The sequence below is a fragment of the Antennarius striatus genome, chromosome 6, assembly GCF_040054535.1.
Source record: "Antennarius striatus isolate MH-2024 chromosome 6, ASM4005453v1, whole genome shotgun sequence".
In the NCBI taxonomy this organism is placed as follows: Eukaryota; Metazoa; Chordata; class Actinopteri; order Lophiiformes; family Antennariidae; genus Antennarius; species Antennarius striatus.
In genome coordinates, this window is record NC_090781.1 from 6,536,775 (window position 1) to 6,554,251 (window position 17,477).

General features: G+C 40.1%; 3 protein-coding genes across 3 annotated transcripts in view; 2 read left to right on the plus strand and 1 right to left on the minus strand.

Moving 5' to 3' along the window:
• Positions 1-3,555, plus strand: part of rsrc1 (arginine/serine-rich coiled-coil 1) — a 117,315-nt gene extending 113,760 nt beyond the window's left edge. The window contains exons 9-10 of the mRNA XM_068317225.1: positions 25-132; positions 2,862-3,555. Coding sequence (XP_068173326.1) covers positions 25-132; positions 2,862-2,954 — 201 coding nt within the window. The 3' untranslated portion in view covers positions 2,955-3,555. The remainder of the gene's footprint in view (positions 1-24; positions 133-2,861) is intronic.
• Positions 3,556-4,240: 685 nt separating this feature from the next.
• Positions 4,241-12,937, plus strand: mlf1 (myeloid leukemia factor 1). The gene is made up of 8 exons (XM_068317397.1): positions 4,241-4,417; positions 5,249-5,405; positions 9,412-9,456; positions 10,398-10,481; positions 10,594-10,722; positions 11,118-11,277; positions 11,655-11,793; positions 11,934-12,937. Exons 1-8 carry the CDS (start codon positions 4,368-4,370, stop codon positions 11,998-12,000), a joined length of 831 nt encoding a protein of 276 aa, XP_068173498.1. The 5' UTR covers positions 4,241-4,367; the 3' UTR covers positions 12,001-12,937.
• A 292-nt stretch (positions 12,938-13,229) lies between these two features.
• Positions 13,230-16,740, minus strand: med29 (mediator complex subunit 29). The gene is made up of 4 exons (XM_068317807.1): positions 16,535-16,740; positions 16,359-16,417; positions 16,191-16,275; positions 13,230-14,225 (listed from the first exon to the last, which is right to left on the minus strand). The coding sequence occupies exons 1-4, from the start codon at positions 16,709-16,711 to the stop codon at positions 13,986-13,988; spliced, it is 561 nt and encodes a 186-aa protein (XP_068173908.1). The 5' UTR covers positions 16,712-16,740; the 3' UTR covers positions 13,230-13,985.
• Between the last annotated feature and the right edge of the window lie 737 nt (positions 16,741-17,477).

A 17,477-nucleotide genomic window follows, 5' to 3' on the forward strand; every position in this document is an offset into this window, starting at 1 on the left:
TCTTTTGTTATGATCTCTTATTAGACTGAGCCAATCGAGGTGAAGCAGGAGTCGGACATGGTGGAATCTCATGACATCAATCTTCCTATCTCCATAATTTACAATGACACCGACACGCTCGCTCATGCCAGTGTAAGTTCAGACACAATAAAAACTTTGTTGGATTTAGATTGTTGTGTTTGCTGCAGAATCACACAAGCTGTCAGGTAGATTAGTGATGCAGTCACTTAAAATCATCATCTGTCTCTTTATCTTCTTGCATTTTTTTTTTTTTTCGCGCAATGCGTTCGTATTTTTTACGAAAAACCTTTCTTTCATAAGTATTATTAGTGCTTCGGACACCAGCTCTACCATTTACACCACCCTGCATATTCTGACGCTGTACTTTGTACAGTATAGTGCCCTCTAGTATTGTCGATTATAACCTCCTCACTTGCCTGCAGACCAATGATGAAAAACGAGAAGGAAACTTTAAACTCCAATAATGCTCCCTTGGGCTTCCCAGTCATCTATCTCCACTGGGGAAACAAAGTTACACCCTGATGTATGCAGATAACCCTCACAAATACACACCCAGACCTCTAGCTCAAATGCACCCACATACACATCATCAGACAGGCTGATGTATGGTAGCAATATGCCCCAGGCGGGCCCCGGCCTCAGCTTCAGCTCCACTTCCAATTAGAACAGATGAGTCCCATTAGCCCAGCCCAGATACTGTCATCCCACACATGCAGCCTCATTAGCGCCATCGCACCAGTGCAGGATCGACAGACAAGAATGCTCCGTTGAATGTAACGCACAGATAGCATGCAGTGCGGCTGGAAGCAGCAAAGGGTTAGGAATAAACGCTTGATGTGACTGGGATTGCGATACAATTTGCATAATGATCGACAGATACCGTCACATATGTGTAGGGTACACGCGGCCGGCATGTCAACAGTAACTCTGCCTCCAAAACACACCGTGAGTATAGAAATCATCTTCTAATTTCTCCCTGGGCCTCAGTGTCTTTTTTTTCCACAGTTATTATGTTACCCTCTAATAAACAGATGCCTTCATTCGTCAGACGGTCGCAGCAGCGGGTTTATAGCCCTCTCACAGTCAATAACATTGCTGCTGGAGATGTACTGCGATAAGCATTGCATGTCACTGGTCTAATACACTGCAATCCCCAATGGACTAATGAGTTTTAAATATTCTTTAAAATCAAGTTACGTTTTTTGTTTTTTTTTCTTAACATTGTTTTGTAGTGATCAGAAAGGGATATTCTAAAACGACATGTGCGATGCTGCAGCATTCACTCTAATGTCAGTAATGTCAGAACGGAGAGTAGAGAGGCTTCTGTCTCTCCGTCTGTCTAAAGGGAAATGATGCAGATGTTCTATTTGGAACACAATTTGATCAGGTAGGGCATGACCGGCTGCATCGAGCTGCTCCTACTGCCACTAGGTGGCTAAAATAGGGTGCTAATATACAATTTTATGTAATGAAACAAATAAGGTTGTGAGAGAATAAGCATTAAATGTTTCAGAAGTGTATAGAACCAACGTCTACCACAGATTAAAGTGCTAACAGAAAAAGGCTACTGCCAACTTTTCCCAACAGCTTTTGGAAAGAGAGAAAATGACTGAGACAACAAGGAAAAGACGTTTGTGCTTCCATCTTCCAAGTGATTGATAAGCTCAGTTCAGCCTCAAAAAACATTTTATGTAGTTCTCCTTTGTTGATGTTGTGTTTTTAAGTGAAAGAATATATTTACGACGCAAATTCAGAGAAACTTACAAGGAAGCACAGGTCATTTGTTTCTGTTACATATCTCATGTTGGAAGGTGCTGATGGTCAGAACACCACTGACAGAATCTCTGTAGTCAGGAGTCGGTAATGACTCATGTGCCAGATTAAACTGGGAGTAATGATTGACACTTTGGAAAACCAAAGGAAGCAAAAAGAGAAAAAATGCTTTTAATTGTCCATTGGGGCGGCAGTGGCTCAGCGGTAGAGCGGACGTCTTGGAACCAGACAGCGCCCAGCCATCGGCGGCTCGATTCCCGCTCCAGCCAGACATCTTCGGAGTGTGAGCTGACAGTGGGAGGTGTCAGCTCACCTCCCAGCCACTGCCGAGGCGCCCTTGAGCAAGGCGCCGTCCCCCCCACAAGCTGCTCATTGGGGCGCACCCCCGAAGTTGCGACCCATCCCTCCACCTCCCTGTACTCATTGTTATTAACTGCATGCCTACAGGCCCCTAGTGTGTGTTGTGTTCAGGGGCCTGTATACAATGTTTGTGTGTGTATACTGACTAACACACACACACACACATATATATATATATATATATATATATATATGCATGTACAAAACTGGAGAGGAAAACATAATTTCCCCATTGTGTGGACAATTAAAGGTGGATTATTATTATTATTATTACAGTAAATATAATTGTATGTTCCTTGAATGAAGTTATTGAAAGACAGTAATTAATATAGATTTGTGAAGTCCAAATAATTGTTTCATGTAAGTCAGATTCATTTGTCACACTTTCCCTTTTTATTTTTTTATTTTTTTTTTGGGGGGGGGGGTTGTCTTCCATTTGGCTTGACAAATTTTCCTACTTGTTCATGTCATGTCTGTCACTCATTAAGTTCTTGTGATATTCTTTTTTATTCCACTGAGGTCTGTTCATTCTGTCCAACAATGTAAATCTTGAATTCAGTACCTGTCTTCATGTCTTGTTTGAAATGGCCGGGACCCCCGTCTCTTGGCTTTCCTTTTGTGGAAAAGCTCTGTTGGAGTCTGGGTGTCCCTGTCCTCTGTAGTTCCTGCTGGTAGCTTCCTGACATCCTCTCTGTGCTTCTCCACAGCTGTTTATGGACAAGGAAAAGGCCGAGGAGCTGTGGCTCAAAAGGCTGATCTCACTGAGGCAGGAGAGGCTCATGGGAAGTCCTGTGACCTAAGGGACATTCCTCCTGTTACCAGGGCGATCTAGTTGCTTTGAGTGTGTCTGCATCGGCAATGTTGTGTCCTTCTTGTTTAACGCCTTGAAAACTTGACGTTCTTCTTTTTCCCATCTGAAAGGAACCTTTTGGAACTCAAAGAAATGTTTCGTTTTGGTGTGATTTTTATTTTATCGTTGTTAAATGTAATTCAATTAAACAGTGTGCTATTCATAATTTGGATTCATTCATTTTGATAAAGGAAGCACCTACATTGCTCCTAATAACATACGTTATTAATCTGTTTTACTGTGTAGATGAAAAATTGATTGATTTTGTCTTTTAAAATCGACCCAGTAATATAATTAGCTATTATGGTTTCCAAACCCCCCCCTGTATTCTGCCTTTGTGAGTAGAATATACAATAAACCTGGATGGTGGGATTGAGTTGAAAAAATAGCATCTACTTCTAGACTAAAAATGTGTTTGTATTCTCAGCACTTCTTTCAGACAGACGGACGTAAATGAGTCATCCTGATATACTTTTTTTTTTTTACTTAAGGTTCACGACTCACCCTGAGGTAGCTGTAAATGTGGGTCTGCTCTCGAATTTGTAATAAAACTGGAATAAATATAATTTCCTGTCTTGCATAAACTGTATTCTCCTTTTTAACATCAGTCCTTTCCGGTGGTTTATGTTTTTGTTTATTGAATGTTGTGTCCTTGTGTGCAAGGGAGTGAAAGACAGTGTGGAGTCCAGCCTCAAACCTATTTGTGGAACAGCCAGATGGTAAATCGATACGGAGTCTGGGACACCGTGTTACATTTATGTCCTCCCAATCGTTGGTGTTATAAAATGTTAAAAAGAGCTCAATTATTTTCTAATGTAAGCATGAAAACTACATTTGATTTTTTTTTATTATTTTTTTTGCAAAGCTCTCACATGAGTGTCCCAGATGTCTTCACGCTCTGCTTACCTGACCAAGAACTTAACCTGTCCACAATTTATTAATATGACCTGTTTCCTTGACCTGATATTGCCCCTATTTTTAATTAGTCTTTGTTACACAACTCTTATATAGTTACGTCCTATTTAATTATATTGATGATTCTATGATGAAGAGCTTGGCAAACAGTACAAAAAAATCGGATCACAAGAAGAGTTTCGAGGCGGTTGCCATGACAGCCACCCGCAAACACCGCTCTCAGATGAAACCAGTCCGAAGCTCCGAATAACCGACCAATGCGACGGCCCGATTCGAGTCACGTGGCTTCAGTGTTACTGCGATCGTGGTTATGAATCATCGCATGGCATCCACTTCTATAGCAACATCAGCGAGAGTGAATGGTGGAGCTGACGAACACCTGACGGACCCGCATCGGTTATTAGAAGGGAAAACTTGTTATTGAATTGCAGAATTAAAGTCCGTGGAAATGTTTAACAATAATCATCTCAGGGAGTTTGATGATGATCTGTTTTTTTCGTGAGTAGCAATTAAACTTGTCATCTATTATAAATGCATGAATATAGTGAATGTTTTAACCAGTTGTCTGTAGGACAGCATTTTATCATAGTCCTACTTAACATTTGAGGTTCTGTAACCCATTCGAGATACTGTGTGTGTGTGTGTGTGTGTGTGTGTGTGTGTGTGTGTGTGTGTGTGTGTGTGTGTGTGTGTGTGTGTGTGTGTGTATTTCTTTTAATTTTAGGCTTTAATGTTAATAAAAGGATGGCGACATTGGCACAATGTGATTATTTATATTTATATATATATATATATATATATATATATATATATATATATATATATATATATATATATATATAGATATAGATATAGATATATTACATAACACATTAAAGTGTACAGGTTGTGTAGTATCTACAGATTTGTGTCCACAACACCATTACTTGTATCTGCTGCACTGAATTCCAGCAATTGTTTTGGTCAGATGGATCAACACGAGCTGTTCCTCCTATATTTTCTTTGTCATCTTAGTAATATGAGCTATGAGGTGAAATGGGCTGATGCTCCTGTATAATTCTGAATAAGTCATCATTTTACAAAACAGTTATAAAGCTGAAAATATCAGCGGACACTGAACGTCACTTTAGCACTAATATTAAAGTCTGTGGTCCATGTTTTTAAATGTTGACACAATGATGAGACAAGCTGTGCACCCGGACACTGTGTGCAGTACACTTTGAGGAAAAAGTAATTTTCTTTGTGTTTTCCATGAAACTTCATCACAACTTTAAATGTTCCTCGATGAAAACTGAGGCTTTGACTTCTCTCCCTCTTTCTTTGCCTTAGGGATCCATTCCGGGCGCATAGGGAACATATGCGACAGATGATGCGTAGCTTCTCTGAGCCATTCGGTGGGCCCTTAATGCCCAGCATAATGGATGGGAGAGGCCGTGACCTGGTAGAACACCACAGCTCGACTCGGGCGCTGAGGGACGAACACAGAGTGAGAGCCCGCTTTTGTAGAAGCACATTCAATTTGTCTATTTATGGACTCAAGCAATTGGCAACAAAGTTCAACCCAGTGTGTTACATGAACAACTCACCTACACACTAATCATTTAGATCTATTATCTGTTACCTTCTTTGTCCACTCCTCTCGGGTTTGTAACCACACAGGATTAGAGTTTGGACGAAGTGCTAAGTTTGCTGAGGTTATAATGGAAGCTGGCCACTGGCAGCGAAACTGGAGCATGCTCCCTGAGGTATGGGGACCATGTGAGTCTCTCTTAGTAGAAGGGCAACCCCCTTGGCCTCTCTGGACAGTTATATCCAGCCCTTAGGAGCCCTATATATAGTACATTGTTCCAGTGACACACTGCTTTCTTGCAAATTCAAGCACAAGCCTCTCACCAATTCTGCTTCACTCTGCAGAGGTGACCTGCTCATGACAGCACTGGTTTACTTTGATATCACTCAAGTTCTCCTGGTTGTCAGGTTGATATGTCATATAGCTGTAACCCCAAATGTTGTTGGTTTCATACAGGATGAGATGATTAAAACTGGCCTCTGGCCAGTTGGTTGTCCTGGAACATTTTAATATTAATTGTGCATCATTGTAATGAAAAGTCAGGGGGAGGTTTGGGCTGCTGCGTTTGCACCCGTTAACCTTTCTCAAATCAAATCAACCCCTCCACTGTTTATACATCCCTGCTAAGTCACACTTAGTCCCTGTCACCTGCTACCTCCTGGGAGCCTGTATATTTATCCTTGATAATGACTTTCATCAGGCGGCTAGCACCAGCAGCCAGCAACCTGCTTTTTCTGTATTAGTATCATGTCATTGACAAGCTGATGCCAGCTGAGGAGGGGCTCTGAGTACCAGTGACCTCAGTGACAGTGGGTGAAATGGAACTACAATGCAAAATGTCCATCCAAACTGCTGATTTAATCTCATATTGACAGTTATAAACTCTTTTTTCAAGATCCTCGAAACTCGAAATGAAAAGAGTCTCATGATGAGGAGAAAAGCTAGTCAAAGATGAAATCATGTATTTTACTGCATGAAACTAACATAGTGTTCTATACTTCTTTCATTCACATATAATTGGGGATACAAATATGAGCTCTCTGTACGCTGAAAGAAACAACTTCTTTATGCTCCTGATTTATAGTCTTTCTTTTTTTGCAACAAGCAGTGCTGTTGTAAATCATGAAGCAAGAAATTTAGTTTTATCCAATTACCACGAATATCCACAGATTTTATCGTGGCTCTCTTACTCCCACATACACCTATGTTAAAACAGGGATGTGCTGCTCACAAGTGGTCCAAGGGTGAAAGTTCAGGTGCTCCTGACTTGAAGGCTTTGTTCATGCATCCGTGTGGATGTCAAGCTCATTTTCATTCTTTTGGTCCATTTGTTGGTCAGACTGGGCCTTGGCTGTGCTGGCCCATTAGCTGCTGGATGATAGATGTCTCACTCTCATAATGCTCTCCAATATCACAGGCACAAATGTGCACAGAGTAATGCATACATAAACGCATGCAGTTTTCAAACACACTTATGGGGAATATTGATTTGAATACAGAGCATATATAACTATAAAAAATGTCTTCACGCTTTTGTTCAAAGTATACCATTATGTCAGGCTTTACATAAATTTGATCTTGTTCTTTTGCCTGAGCAAGCTTTGTTCATGTCATCACAAAAGGTACAGCACCAAGAAGTAACTTCTTTAAACCATATACTTATGTATGTGTTGTATTAGAGAATGGCATATTTTCTTCTGTTTCAAACAAATCTCTTCCTATTGTGACATTGTGTACACACGGTTCACCAGAAATCAAGATATCACAATTTTTCACCTGCACTTAAAGGCAGCATGCATTTGTTTGTCAGTGTAGAGGTGATTAAGTGTCTCAAACCCCCATGTAAATGAAACCTGACACACACACACACACACACACACACACACACACACACACACACACACACACACACACACACACACACACACACACACACACACACAGTGCTTCAAATTCCTCGTCACATCCCTAAAATCTGTGAAGTCATGGTTTTAAATCTGTATCTAAACTTTTTTTTATTAATTCCAGCTGTGATGATTAATATTTGATCAATAATTGAGTGTGGATTTGAACAAAGGCCCAGAAAAATACACAAATCACTCTGCATGGCTTTAATTTTACATTTCATTTGTTGATCATTTCAAACTCTTTTGGGACCTTTTGGGATCAATTTTCCCTCCACACATGTACAGTTACACACAGCCAGAGCAACACAGACCCGTTGGCATGCAAACACATACTTCTTGTATTAACTTGCATAGCCTTAGATTCCCACTGGGAAAGTAAACTCTGGCTTGTATTACAGGCTGCTGTGAGTTCCTGTCAGTCAAACATCATTATTAAACACACGTAAGGCTCGTGATGCTGTGACTGGGAAAAGGTCGTAACACAGCAGTGAGGGCAGGTTGAGCCGAACTTGTCTTACACATCGTCAGATTCCTTTCCTGCTCTGACTCGCTGCCAAATTTAAGTGACATGTAAAGTTAGGCAACACGAAATCAAGCAGATTCAACACCTCTTATTTTCTAGTGGCCCCATTAAAACCATCACCGTCAAAACTAGGACTCACCCATACTTCCAGAAACACCACTGTGAATAAAACCTCTGAAATAATCTGAAATAGTTTAAAACAGATGTCGAAATAAAATCCTGTAATTTAAGTGTAACAGTAGTGATTTTACTAAAAGGAAATAAAGACTTACTTCTTAAACTTTTGAAGCCATCCTTTCACAGACACGAGAAATTTATTTAAATGTCCCTGAACCTAATTTATGTTGAATGCATACTGTTTCCGGTGTCATGTCTCCACTCCTCACTACTATCCTGTGACCCACCCCCTCCAAATATGTATTTGAATGTCCCAAATATAGATCATGATCTAGTTCTGTATCTGATTGTGCTTAGAGGTATTAAATCATTTTCCCGTGCAAACAAAGAGACACAGGATCACAAAACCTCCATGTTCAGTATCTCTGAGATCTTTTATTTCCAAGAGCACACATTTAAGAAAATTCCTGTACCTTCCTGGAGATGCATGACTTCCTTGAAGCACTAGTACTTTCCCTTTTAAGCATGAATCATATCAGCTGCATGTCCCTGGTGGGGCAGTAGCAGCCTACCTCAGAGGGCACGGTGGCAGGTCCAGTATCGGATTGAGAGAGATAGAGAAGAGAACGTCAATCTGCAATCATCCAGACAGCCTAAAATAATGTGTTGGAGATGACTGGGTTTACGTTTCATATTTTATCCTCAATCTCCCCTCGAGTCAACCCCAGTCTAAATATACTGCTGGTAGATATGTAAGCGGCATTTATTATTATATACATGCCCCGCTGGGATAAAACTGGCAGTAGGGCTTCGTGCAGTAGATAGTGGGAGCATTTTACATCAGCTTGACATTTGAAAAAGAGCTGAAAGAGCAGCCTTGGACTCTTTGAGGCCTGTGCTGACTGGTCTATCCAGCCCACCATAGCTTTCCTAGAATGAAGCTCGGTTTCAGTGTTAAACTCACGCTAATCTCTGGCAATGCGACCCAATTACACATGGAACACAAGTCATTCAACACCCCACTGATTACACACAATACCCCTGGACAGTGAACACATAGCGATGACTGCTGAGATGCTTATCCTGGGCTGCCGGGTCATAAACACATGCGGATTTGGACCAGAAAACACAGCGCCGGCTGCATGCTGCTCCTTTCTCACTGGCCTGTCACTCCAGGGTGAGGGTTCACAGCCTTGAAGGGAGGGAGGGCCCTTTGTATGAAAGACTTAGTGAACAATGTAGGGCAACAGCTACTGGCAACAACCTCAACAAACATCCAAAATGCCTTTCTGGTGTGTGTGTGTCTGTGTGTAAAATACTGTGATATACAATTTTACTACGCTACGTTACTAACCTGATATGTTTTTATCCTCAGGATATGAGTCGGTCGCTGTTTCCTCTTGGCAGCATCGACGACATGGTCAGTAAAGTCCTCTTATTTAAACTATACTTTAGATGCTGTCCATAATAAATTCTAACCAGTTGAAAATTCAAAGAAAAGATATCAGATATCTATATTTTTACAAATATATTTCATTCTGAAATTGAGTCCTGCAGTGTTTTAGCGCTGAAAGAAACATCATCTGGATTGGAAGCAAACATTTGTGTGTAACTTTCAGAATTAATGATACCTTTGTAACTGCCACAAACATGCCCCATCATAGTTTATAGCTTTTGAAAATTACTGCTGGATTGATGAATCTGGATGATCCTTTTTCTCTTTATCTAGTAGGACGTCCATAATTTCCAAAAAACAATTCTAATCTGTTGCTCCTTTTCATGGATTTTTGAAATGTGTTGCCGCCATCAAATAAGGAATAAGCTTTTATTTACAACATTCAGTGGTGGTGTTGAGGAAAATATATTTTATATAACTGACTGTATTAAAACAAACACATTTTTTGTATAAATTGTCTTATTCATGTTTTACAGTGTCCTTTCCTCTTTGAATCCGGGTTTCGCAGGCTGATCCATTGAACAGAAATGCACCCTTACAGATTATCCAGTATCAACTAATTTTGAATGCATATTCTGATTCATGGCTGACTTGAGGGGTTTAAAAAGTGTTTCCTATCTCAGATTGAGGGGAATGGTACACCTCATGGTTAGGTGAAGTCATTCCAGGATGGGGACAAGTTGGCCACCTTAAAATTTTCCATAGAGGATAAATCCTGTAGTGGGGTCACATGTTGTGGAGTGACGTGAATGTAACAGTGTCCTAGATAACACTTTTAGCACGCTGTGGTCTTTGCACGTACGTTTGTATATTGATGGACTTGTTTACTAGCTGTTAATGTCTACTGAACATGTGTGGTGTGAGCCATGCCACTCAAAGCTGTTCTTTCCCTTTTCTCTGCTCAGGATACGATGAGGAACCCTTTTGGCATGTTTGACAACATGATGAGCAACATGAGAAACAGGATGGAAGGGATGCAAGGAAACTTCGTATGTTTTTGTTTTTCTGTGATGATTCTGTTCTTCTCTTTTGGTTTTGTTGCTTTCAGGCTGTCAGGGTACACAAACTTTAGTTTCTTAAAAGTGTGTTTTTGTATTTCAGGGAAACGTGTCCACAGATTCAAACAGCCATTCATTCAGCTCTTCATCAATCATGACATATTCAAAGGTTGGAAATGAGCCACCCAAGGTTTTCCAGGCGAGTTCGTCAACACGTCGTGCTCCTGGAGGAGTAAGTACCCATCGCATGTCAGTGCGTTACATATCAGCAAATTCTGTGGAAGAGTCGCTCAGCCTCCCATTCCTGTGTGATCATGGTGTTAACATTGAGCTAGCCTTTCTTTGTGGTGACTTTATTATAACAAACTCCCCCAGTGGCTCTTAAATGGCTCCTGTTCCATTAGGTTGTGCCAGAGATTTCTGTAATCCTGCATGGACAACAGCAGGTCTATTGGACCTGCACCCCTAAGTTGAATGCAGCCATCGCTATTATTGGTCACAGTTGATTGTCCAACTACTTTCTGACTTTTCTTTGCAGAAAAAGATAACAAGCATATTGAGTTGTAATCTATGGAATTAACATGTTTGTCTTTAATAGTTCTTATGAGTTTCCATTTTTAACAACAGATCAAGGAGACCCGGCAAGCAGTCAAAGACTCAGAGAGTGGCGTGGAGAAGATGGCCATCGGTCACCACATCCAGGACAGGGGACACGTTGTTGAGAAGAAATACAACAACAAAACAGGAGACAAGGAATTAAAGCAGGATTTTCAGAATATTGATGAAAGTATGTAAAAGTAAAAAACATATTTTATGGGATTTATTTATTCGTGTTTACCTTGTTACAAGAAGTGTGTACAAATGCCTTTTTTCCATTTGCTGATATTCTTCGACATTTTCATGGAGCAGCTACTTCAATCTTCTCTGTTTCTCAGTATTTAAATATTTTTTAAAAAATAGGGCAGATTAGTAATAGATAAATCTCTGGCCCTTGAAAACCTCAGATTTTTGTGACCTGGTGGAGTAGAATATGGTTTTTACATGTGTCAATTGTTTATAGCTCTTATGTTGACTTGTACATGGCACCTGGCCAGTTAAACGTTGTAGTTCTGTACATGCCACGGCTCACCAATAGAATGTTGTTTGACATTCCTGCCCCTCCAGCCGAAGCACAGTCTTTTGAAGATGAGTGGCAGCAGAAGTTGTCCAACTTTCAGCCGTCTGGCCCCATGCCTTGCCTGGAAGAACCCCGACCCCGCGGCATTCAGCGGGCAGCCATCACCAGCTCTGAGCATGTCCATGGGTCAGTGCAACACGCTCAGACAGGACAGCATCTGCTGTTCACACTCATATGACAAATAAGCAGAGACAGTGATGTTCAGACATGCAGTATTTTCATGCTGTTCTACTCAGTTAATTGAGATTGATTTCTTTTCTCCACAGAAAACAACCAAAGGCCGAGGCTGAGGGTAAAAGCAATGTGACCAGCTCAGGCTCAGCAAAGAAGTGAAGATCTCATTGTGTGTGACACACACACACACACATGCACATGCACACACACACACACACACACACACCACACACACACACACACACAGCTTCATAAAAGTGGAGTGTGCTTAAAATTCCTCCTCACATCTCTCAGTTAATTTTCTGACTCCTAGATCAGTTCACATTTGAATTTGATAGCAGGAAGATGGGATGAACTCGAGTCTGCAAGTTAATTTCTATTCCTTGGTGGTTCTGACTTTAACTTAACTATGTTCTAAAGTCAGCTGGAAGACCTAAAATAGATCAGTGAATGATTGGCTGGGATGTAAACATGTGTCATGATTTGAGTATTGGCTCTTATACACAAATAGATCATTGGAAGGACAAAGGTTCCTAAATCTTTCATAACTGGGAAACTAAGAGCATCATTAATATTCATTCATTCATTAGTCTATAGATGAAATGGTGTTGAAAATGTTTATATTCATATTATTAATGCCATATATTAACATGTAATTAAAGTGTAATACACAATACTTGTACCATTCAGAAGTAATCATCTCACATAATTTCACATCAGAGTAGAGTTTTGTACCAGCAGTAGTTCATTAGTTCTCTGAGATGTTCTCATGCTCATCTGTACTCACTTCCATCATGTCAGAAGACGTAGGAAACTTATCGACTGAAATCCACTAATGCACTTCGACAATGACTAAATTGTCTTTTTGTTCTCTTGTCTAGTATCCGATGCGTTATATGTATGTAAATTTATCTGCTGTAATCTTTATAAAAACAACAATACTCTTCCCTTTTTATATATTACCTTGGTTTCTCATATGAACTCTGATAATTGCCTAAACTTCTCTCAATAATTCTTTGTTGTTATATATTTTTTCAAGCTTTACAATTAGGGTCTTCATTAATGCAGACTATGGTCTGAAATAAAAATCTGAAACTATGAAGATAATTTTGATGTTTGTTTTTCTCAGTCCACGTTGATTTGAATATGATCTTAGTTTTTGGAGATTTACAATGTGAGCATACAGTATATTTTGATGAACCTTTCGTTGTGCTTGTTCGGTCGCTACCAGTGAGGTATTTTTGGATCTAAGCACTTGTCAATAGCTCAGATTGGTTTGAGATGTAACACAGCAGCAAATGCACCAGCCTCCGCTCTCGTATGCTTGTATACAGTACATGATTTTATTCATCCAGTTGCTTCAACATACAGATGCTAAAGAACTGAGGATCCTCTGACCAATATGTCGCTCGCTGGTTATTCCAGGGATGGTGCAACATCTCCCAAAACAATTATTCTCTTTTAACGTTTTCCTCCTGTATTAACACCAATGTGATAAAGAGACAAACCAGACACAGACATGAGCTGTGCTATAGGCTAGATTGAAAATGCACTTTATTTTTTTCTGCTGCCTCTGTAAATTCTGAACGATGTTTTCTGAACTTGTACAACTTTTAGTATTGGAGATCTTGTAGAATTTGACCGACAAATAAGAAATGGTAAAATTGGATCTTGCGTTGTAACCTGCATGAACAGTTAAATCATGTTTTGCTGTTGGATTGTTCAACTTCAGATTTTCTTTTATAATCTTCCCGTAGATTGCAGTCACAAATGGGGGTGTGATTCATGCTCCAACTTCATGTCCTCTTCATCTGTTAAAGATGGTGGGGTCTTCTTTGTGCAGACAAGTAAAAAATACTGGTATCATTACAAAGATTTTAATATTTAATAAAAATAACCTTTAAAAGACGTGATAATGAGTACAACCCTGCCGCCTGCTGGTCATCCTGTAGTATGGCTCAGAAATAATCACTCACAAATCTTACATTTCTATAAAATAAAAAAGTCTTGAGAAATTAAACAAAATCTTAATCAATGTAGCACAAAACTGATCCCTTAATATGGGACGGCCTCAAATATGAAATCCAGGCTTCTTTCTCAAAAAAGTCCACGGATACAGAGACCTGAGATAGTCAGGTCCAGGTCTACTTCATTCCCTGAGGCTGCCCCTGAGGCTGCCCCTTTCCTGCGATCTTCTTGGAACACTCCAGTAGAGCGTTGTGGATGTCCTTTGCACAGGATATCTGAGACTTGATCATACCCAGGTATTGTGCGTAAGACATGGACTCTGTCTGCACTGTGTCTGGTTTGGTGGCTGTTGGGACCAGGTTGGGTGAATGTTTGGCACTGTCAATGCTCTGGGAAAGGCACTCATACGCCAGCCGCTGCATAAAGAAGAGAAACCCGAGTTAGTACTATGTTGTATATTTTACTGCAGATATAGTACAAATGGTGTACGAGGTTAGACAGGAATCTCCATGGACTATGATGTTTGCAGATGACATTGTGATCTGCAGTGAGAACAGGGAACAGGTGGAGGAGAAGCTAGAGAGGTGGAGGTTTGTCCTGGAAAGGAGAGGAATAAAGGTTAGCCATAGTAAGACAGAGTACATGTGTGTGAATAAGAGGGACCCAAGTGGAAGAGTGAGGTTACACGGAGAAGAGATCAAGAAGGTGGAGGATTTTAAGTACTTAGGGTCAACAGTCCAGAGCAATGGAGAGTGTGGAAAAGAGGTGAAGAAGCGTGTACAGGCAGGATGGAACGGGTGGAGGAAAGTGTCAGGTGTGATGTGTGATAGAAGAGTTTCAGCTAAAATGAAAGGAAAGGTGTACAAAACTGTGGTGAGACCAGCAATATTGTTTGGCCTAGAGACAGTGTCACTGAGGAAAAGACAGGAGACAGAGCTGGAGGTAGCAGAGATGAAGATGCTGAGGTTCTCTTTGGGAGTGACCAGGAAGGATAGGATCAGGAATGCGCAGAAATAGTGAAATAGTGAATATATTGGTAGAAGGATGCTGAGTTTTGAACTGCCAGGCAGGAGGCTTAGAGGAAGACCAAACAGGAGGTTTATGGATGTAGTGAAAGAGGACATGAAGGTAGTTGGTGTGAGAAAAGAGGATGCAGAAGACAGGGTTAGATGGAGGCAACTGGTTCGCTGTGGCGACCCCTGAAGGGAAAAGCCGAAAGCCAAAGAAGACTGTACATATAGCGTAGAGCGGTAGTCTCCAACCCCCGGGCCAGTACTGGTCTGTGGGTCATTTGGTACCGGGCCGCACAGAAAGAAAAAACAATTTAAATTACTTCTGTTTTATTTATTTTGGAGTCTGGAAGATGTTTTATTTTGAAAAGTGATGTCTGTGCGGAATGACGCACAGACGAATGCGTGCGTCTGTCCTGCTTGTCAGGTCTCGGTTACGTGACGGGTTACCAGCCAGCCCACAACTGTGCCAGTGTTCTGGATTAAAGTCAAGGCAGATTATCCTGAGATCGACCAAAAAGTGTCAAAACCCCCGCTTCCATTTCCGACCTCCTGTCTTTGTGAAGCGGGATTTTCTGCAGTGACCGTAAAGAAAACTAAACTGCGGAGTAGAACGGACATCCGGAACACGCTTCAGGTGTCATTGTATCCCGTTACCCTGAGATCAGCGGTCCCAAAACCACTAATTCTCATTATTGTAATTATTATTATATGATTGACTTGTTCACCCTTTTATTGGAAATGATCAGTATTTCTCCTACTTTGAACGCACTGATTGTAAATCTCTATATTTAAAAATAAACCTCATCAGTGCAGTCACTTGAATCGAGTTTTTAATATAATTATTTCGTTTACAGAGATATTCATTATCAATGTATGAAAAAAGGGTTGTTTATTGTCTGTTGATGTCTGCATTTTACATAAAACCACTGCGGATGATTTATTATTAAACTACAGCTGTCCTGGCATCATTAACAATTGTCGAGCAAATGAAGACCAGTCCGTGAAAATATTGTCTTCGATGAAACCAGTCAGTGGCACAAAAAAGGTTGGGGGGCGCTGGTGTAGAGTAATAATACTTTCAAACAAATTACAAACTTCAATTTATTATTATTGATCAACTATATGAAAAGTGAGCAAACTGAAGAAAACTCTCACATCAATATTTATGTGTCAACCCCTTTACTGTAAATTACAGGTGATCTCTTTGTTTTGAGTGATTGCCTGACTCATTCCACTTCGTATAGTTGAATCTTCCATATTTGGAAGATTTAATAGATTTGATCAATTCGTTGACTTTAGCTGTTGTAATTTCCCAGTGTGGGATTGATAAATAGACCAGTCCGTGTGTGTATTGTGTTTGGACCTTACCAAGCACAGCTCCAGTTGATCGCAGAGAGCATAAAACTCCTCAAGGCTTTTGTCAAAGCGCTGAACGGAAGCGTCGCTGCTTTTGCTAAATCAGAAACAATTTAACATCAAAAAACCGGCCGACAGAAACAAAAATCTTCAGGACCATTGCTATAACTTCCAACTTACATGCCGTTGTCAATCGACGTGTTATGGGCCAAATTCAGGGACGCAATCTTCATTACATTCTATGAATTTGAAAATAAAACAATACATTTAGAGTTTACTGCTTTATGGATTAAATTTCTAACACAACAGATTCACCTCTTAAGGCTAGATGCTTCCAGCATGTTCAACATATTTACCTGCAAACTTTCCTTTAGCTGCGGAATAAGCATCTTAAACCTGTGCACTGGATCAAAGTCTTGTTGCTGGCTCAGCTGTTGTTGTTGTTGTTGTTGTTGCTGTTGTTGTAACGAAGCCGGTTGTTGTAATCCGGGTTGAGCCATCGGCCCACCGGCTTGTTGCTGCTGAGAAGCCATCTTGCTGGACGACGACTAGAATATGCCGGAAGTAGATGTGTCACGTGTTTATCTGTTTCCGTTTGCTGTTTGATTTGTTTAAAAAAAAATAAAACATTAACTTCCGTTTTCAGCTTTCAAACGTAAACGTTTGTACATACCGATATTCCGCCTATTTTCATTAATAAATAGCTAATTTTCATTTTGTATACAGACATATAATTTGTTTGTAAATTGGTTTCCATTTAAATATACTGCCTGCGTTCCTACGCGACTTTCCTGTTCTAGTTTGTATTTTGATTCAAGTGCACATATTTTAAGGTTTGATGTGAGCAGCGTTTTTATTGTGTGGTGGCAGTTCAGTTCACAGCTAAGAAAGAACCCTTAATATGATATCTTTAAGGCTATACAGTAATTGTATATTTTAACAGGAGGAAATGCTAAATTATTGTAAATTACCCAAAACTGTTTAAATAAATTCACTAGACTTTAAGAAAGTCTCCTGACAACGTTTCATCTCTCATCCAAGAGGCTTTTACAGTTTCGAACTGAAAATAAATCACTCCAGTGGATTGATTTAAACAGCTTTGGATAACCGTGACGTGAATAACTGAGAACCTAAACAGACATATATTAAATTACAGTTTAACACGGTGTCTTTCGTTTGTTGTAAATTGAATATACAATAAAAATATGAATAAAGTAATGCCTAGACTGGAAGCTGATTGCACATTGAACATTTATTGGAACGTTCCGATGTTCTTACATTGGAGCACATTGATTATTT

What these genes read in the sequence shown, in the direction of transcription:
- mlf1 (XM_068317397.1), top strand. Translation starts at nt 4,368, where the DNA reads ATGTTTAACAATAATCATCTCAGGGAGTTTGATGATGATCTGTTTTTT. An exon ending in GATGATGATCTGTTTTTTTC is followed by an intron (nt 4,418 to 5,248) that starts GTGAGTAGCAAT and finishes TCTTTGCCTTAG; the next exon opens with GGATCCATTCCGGGCGCATA. An exon ending in TTTTCAGAATATTGATGAAA is followed by an intron (nt 11,278 to 11,654) that starts GTATGTAAAAGT and finishes CTGCCCCTCCAG; the next exon opens with CCGAAGCACAGTCTTTTGAA.
- med29 (XM_068317807.1), bottom strand. Translation starts at nt 16,711, where the DNA reads ATGGCTTCTCAGCAGCAACAAGCCGGTGGGCCGATGGCTCAACCCGGA. An exon ending in AGCTAAAGGAAAGTTTGCAG is followed by an intron (nt 16,418 to 16,534) that starts GTAAATATGTTG and finishes TCAAATTCATAG; the next exon opens with AATGTAATGAAGATTGCGTC. An exon ending in ATCAACTGGAGCTGTGCTTG is followed by an intron (nt 14,226 to 16,190) that starts GTAAGGTCCAAA and finishes TTCTTTATGCAG; the next exon opens with CGGCTGGCGTATGAGTGCCT.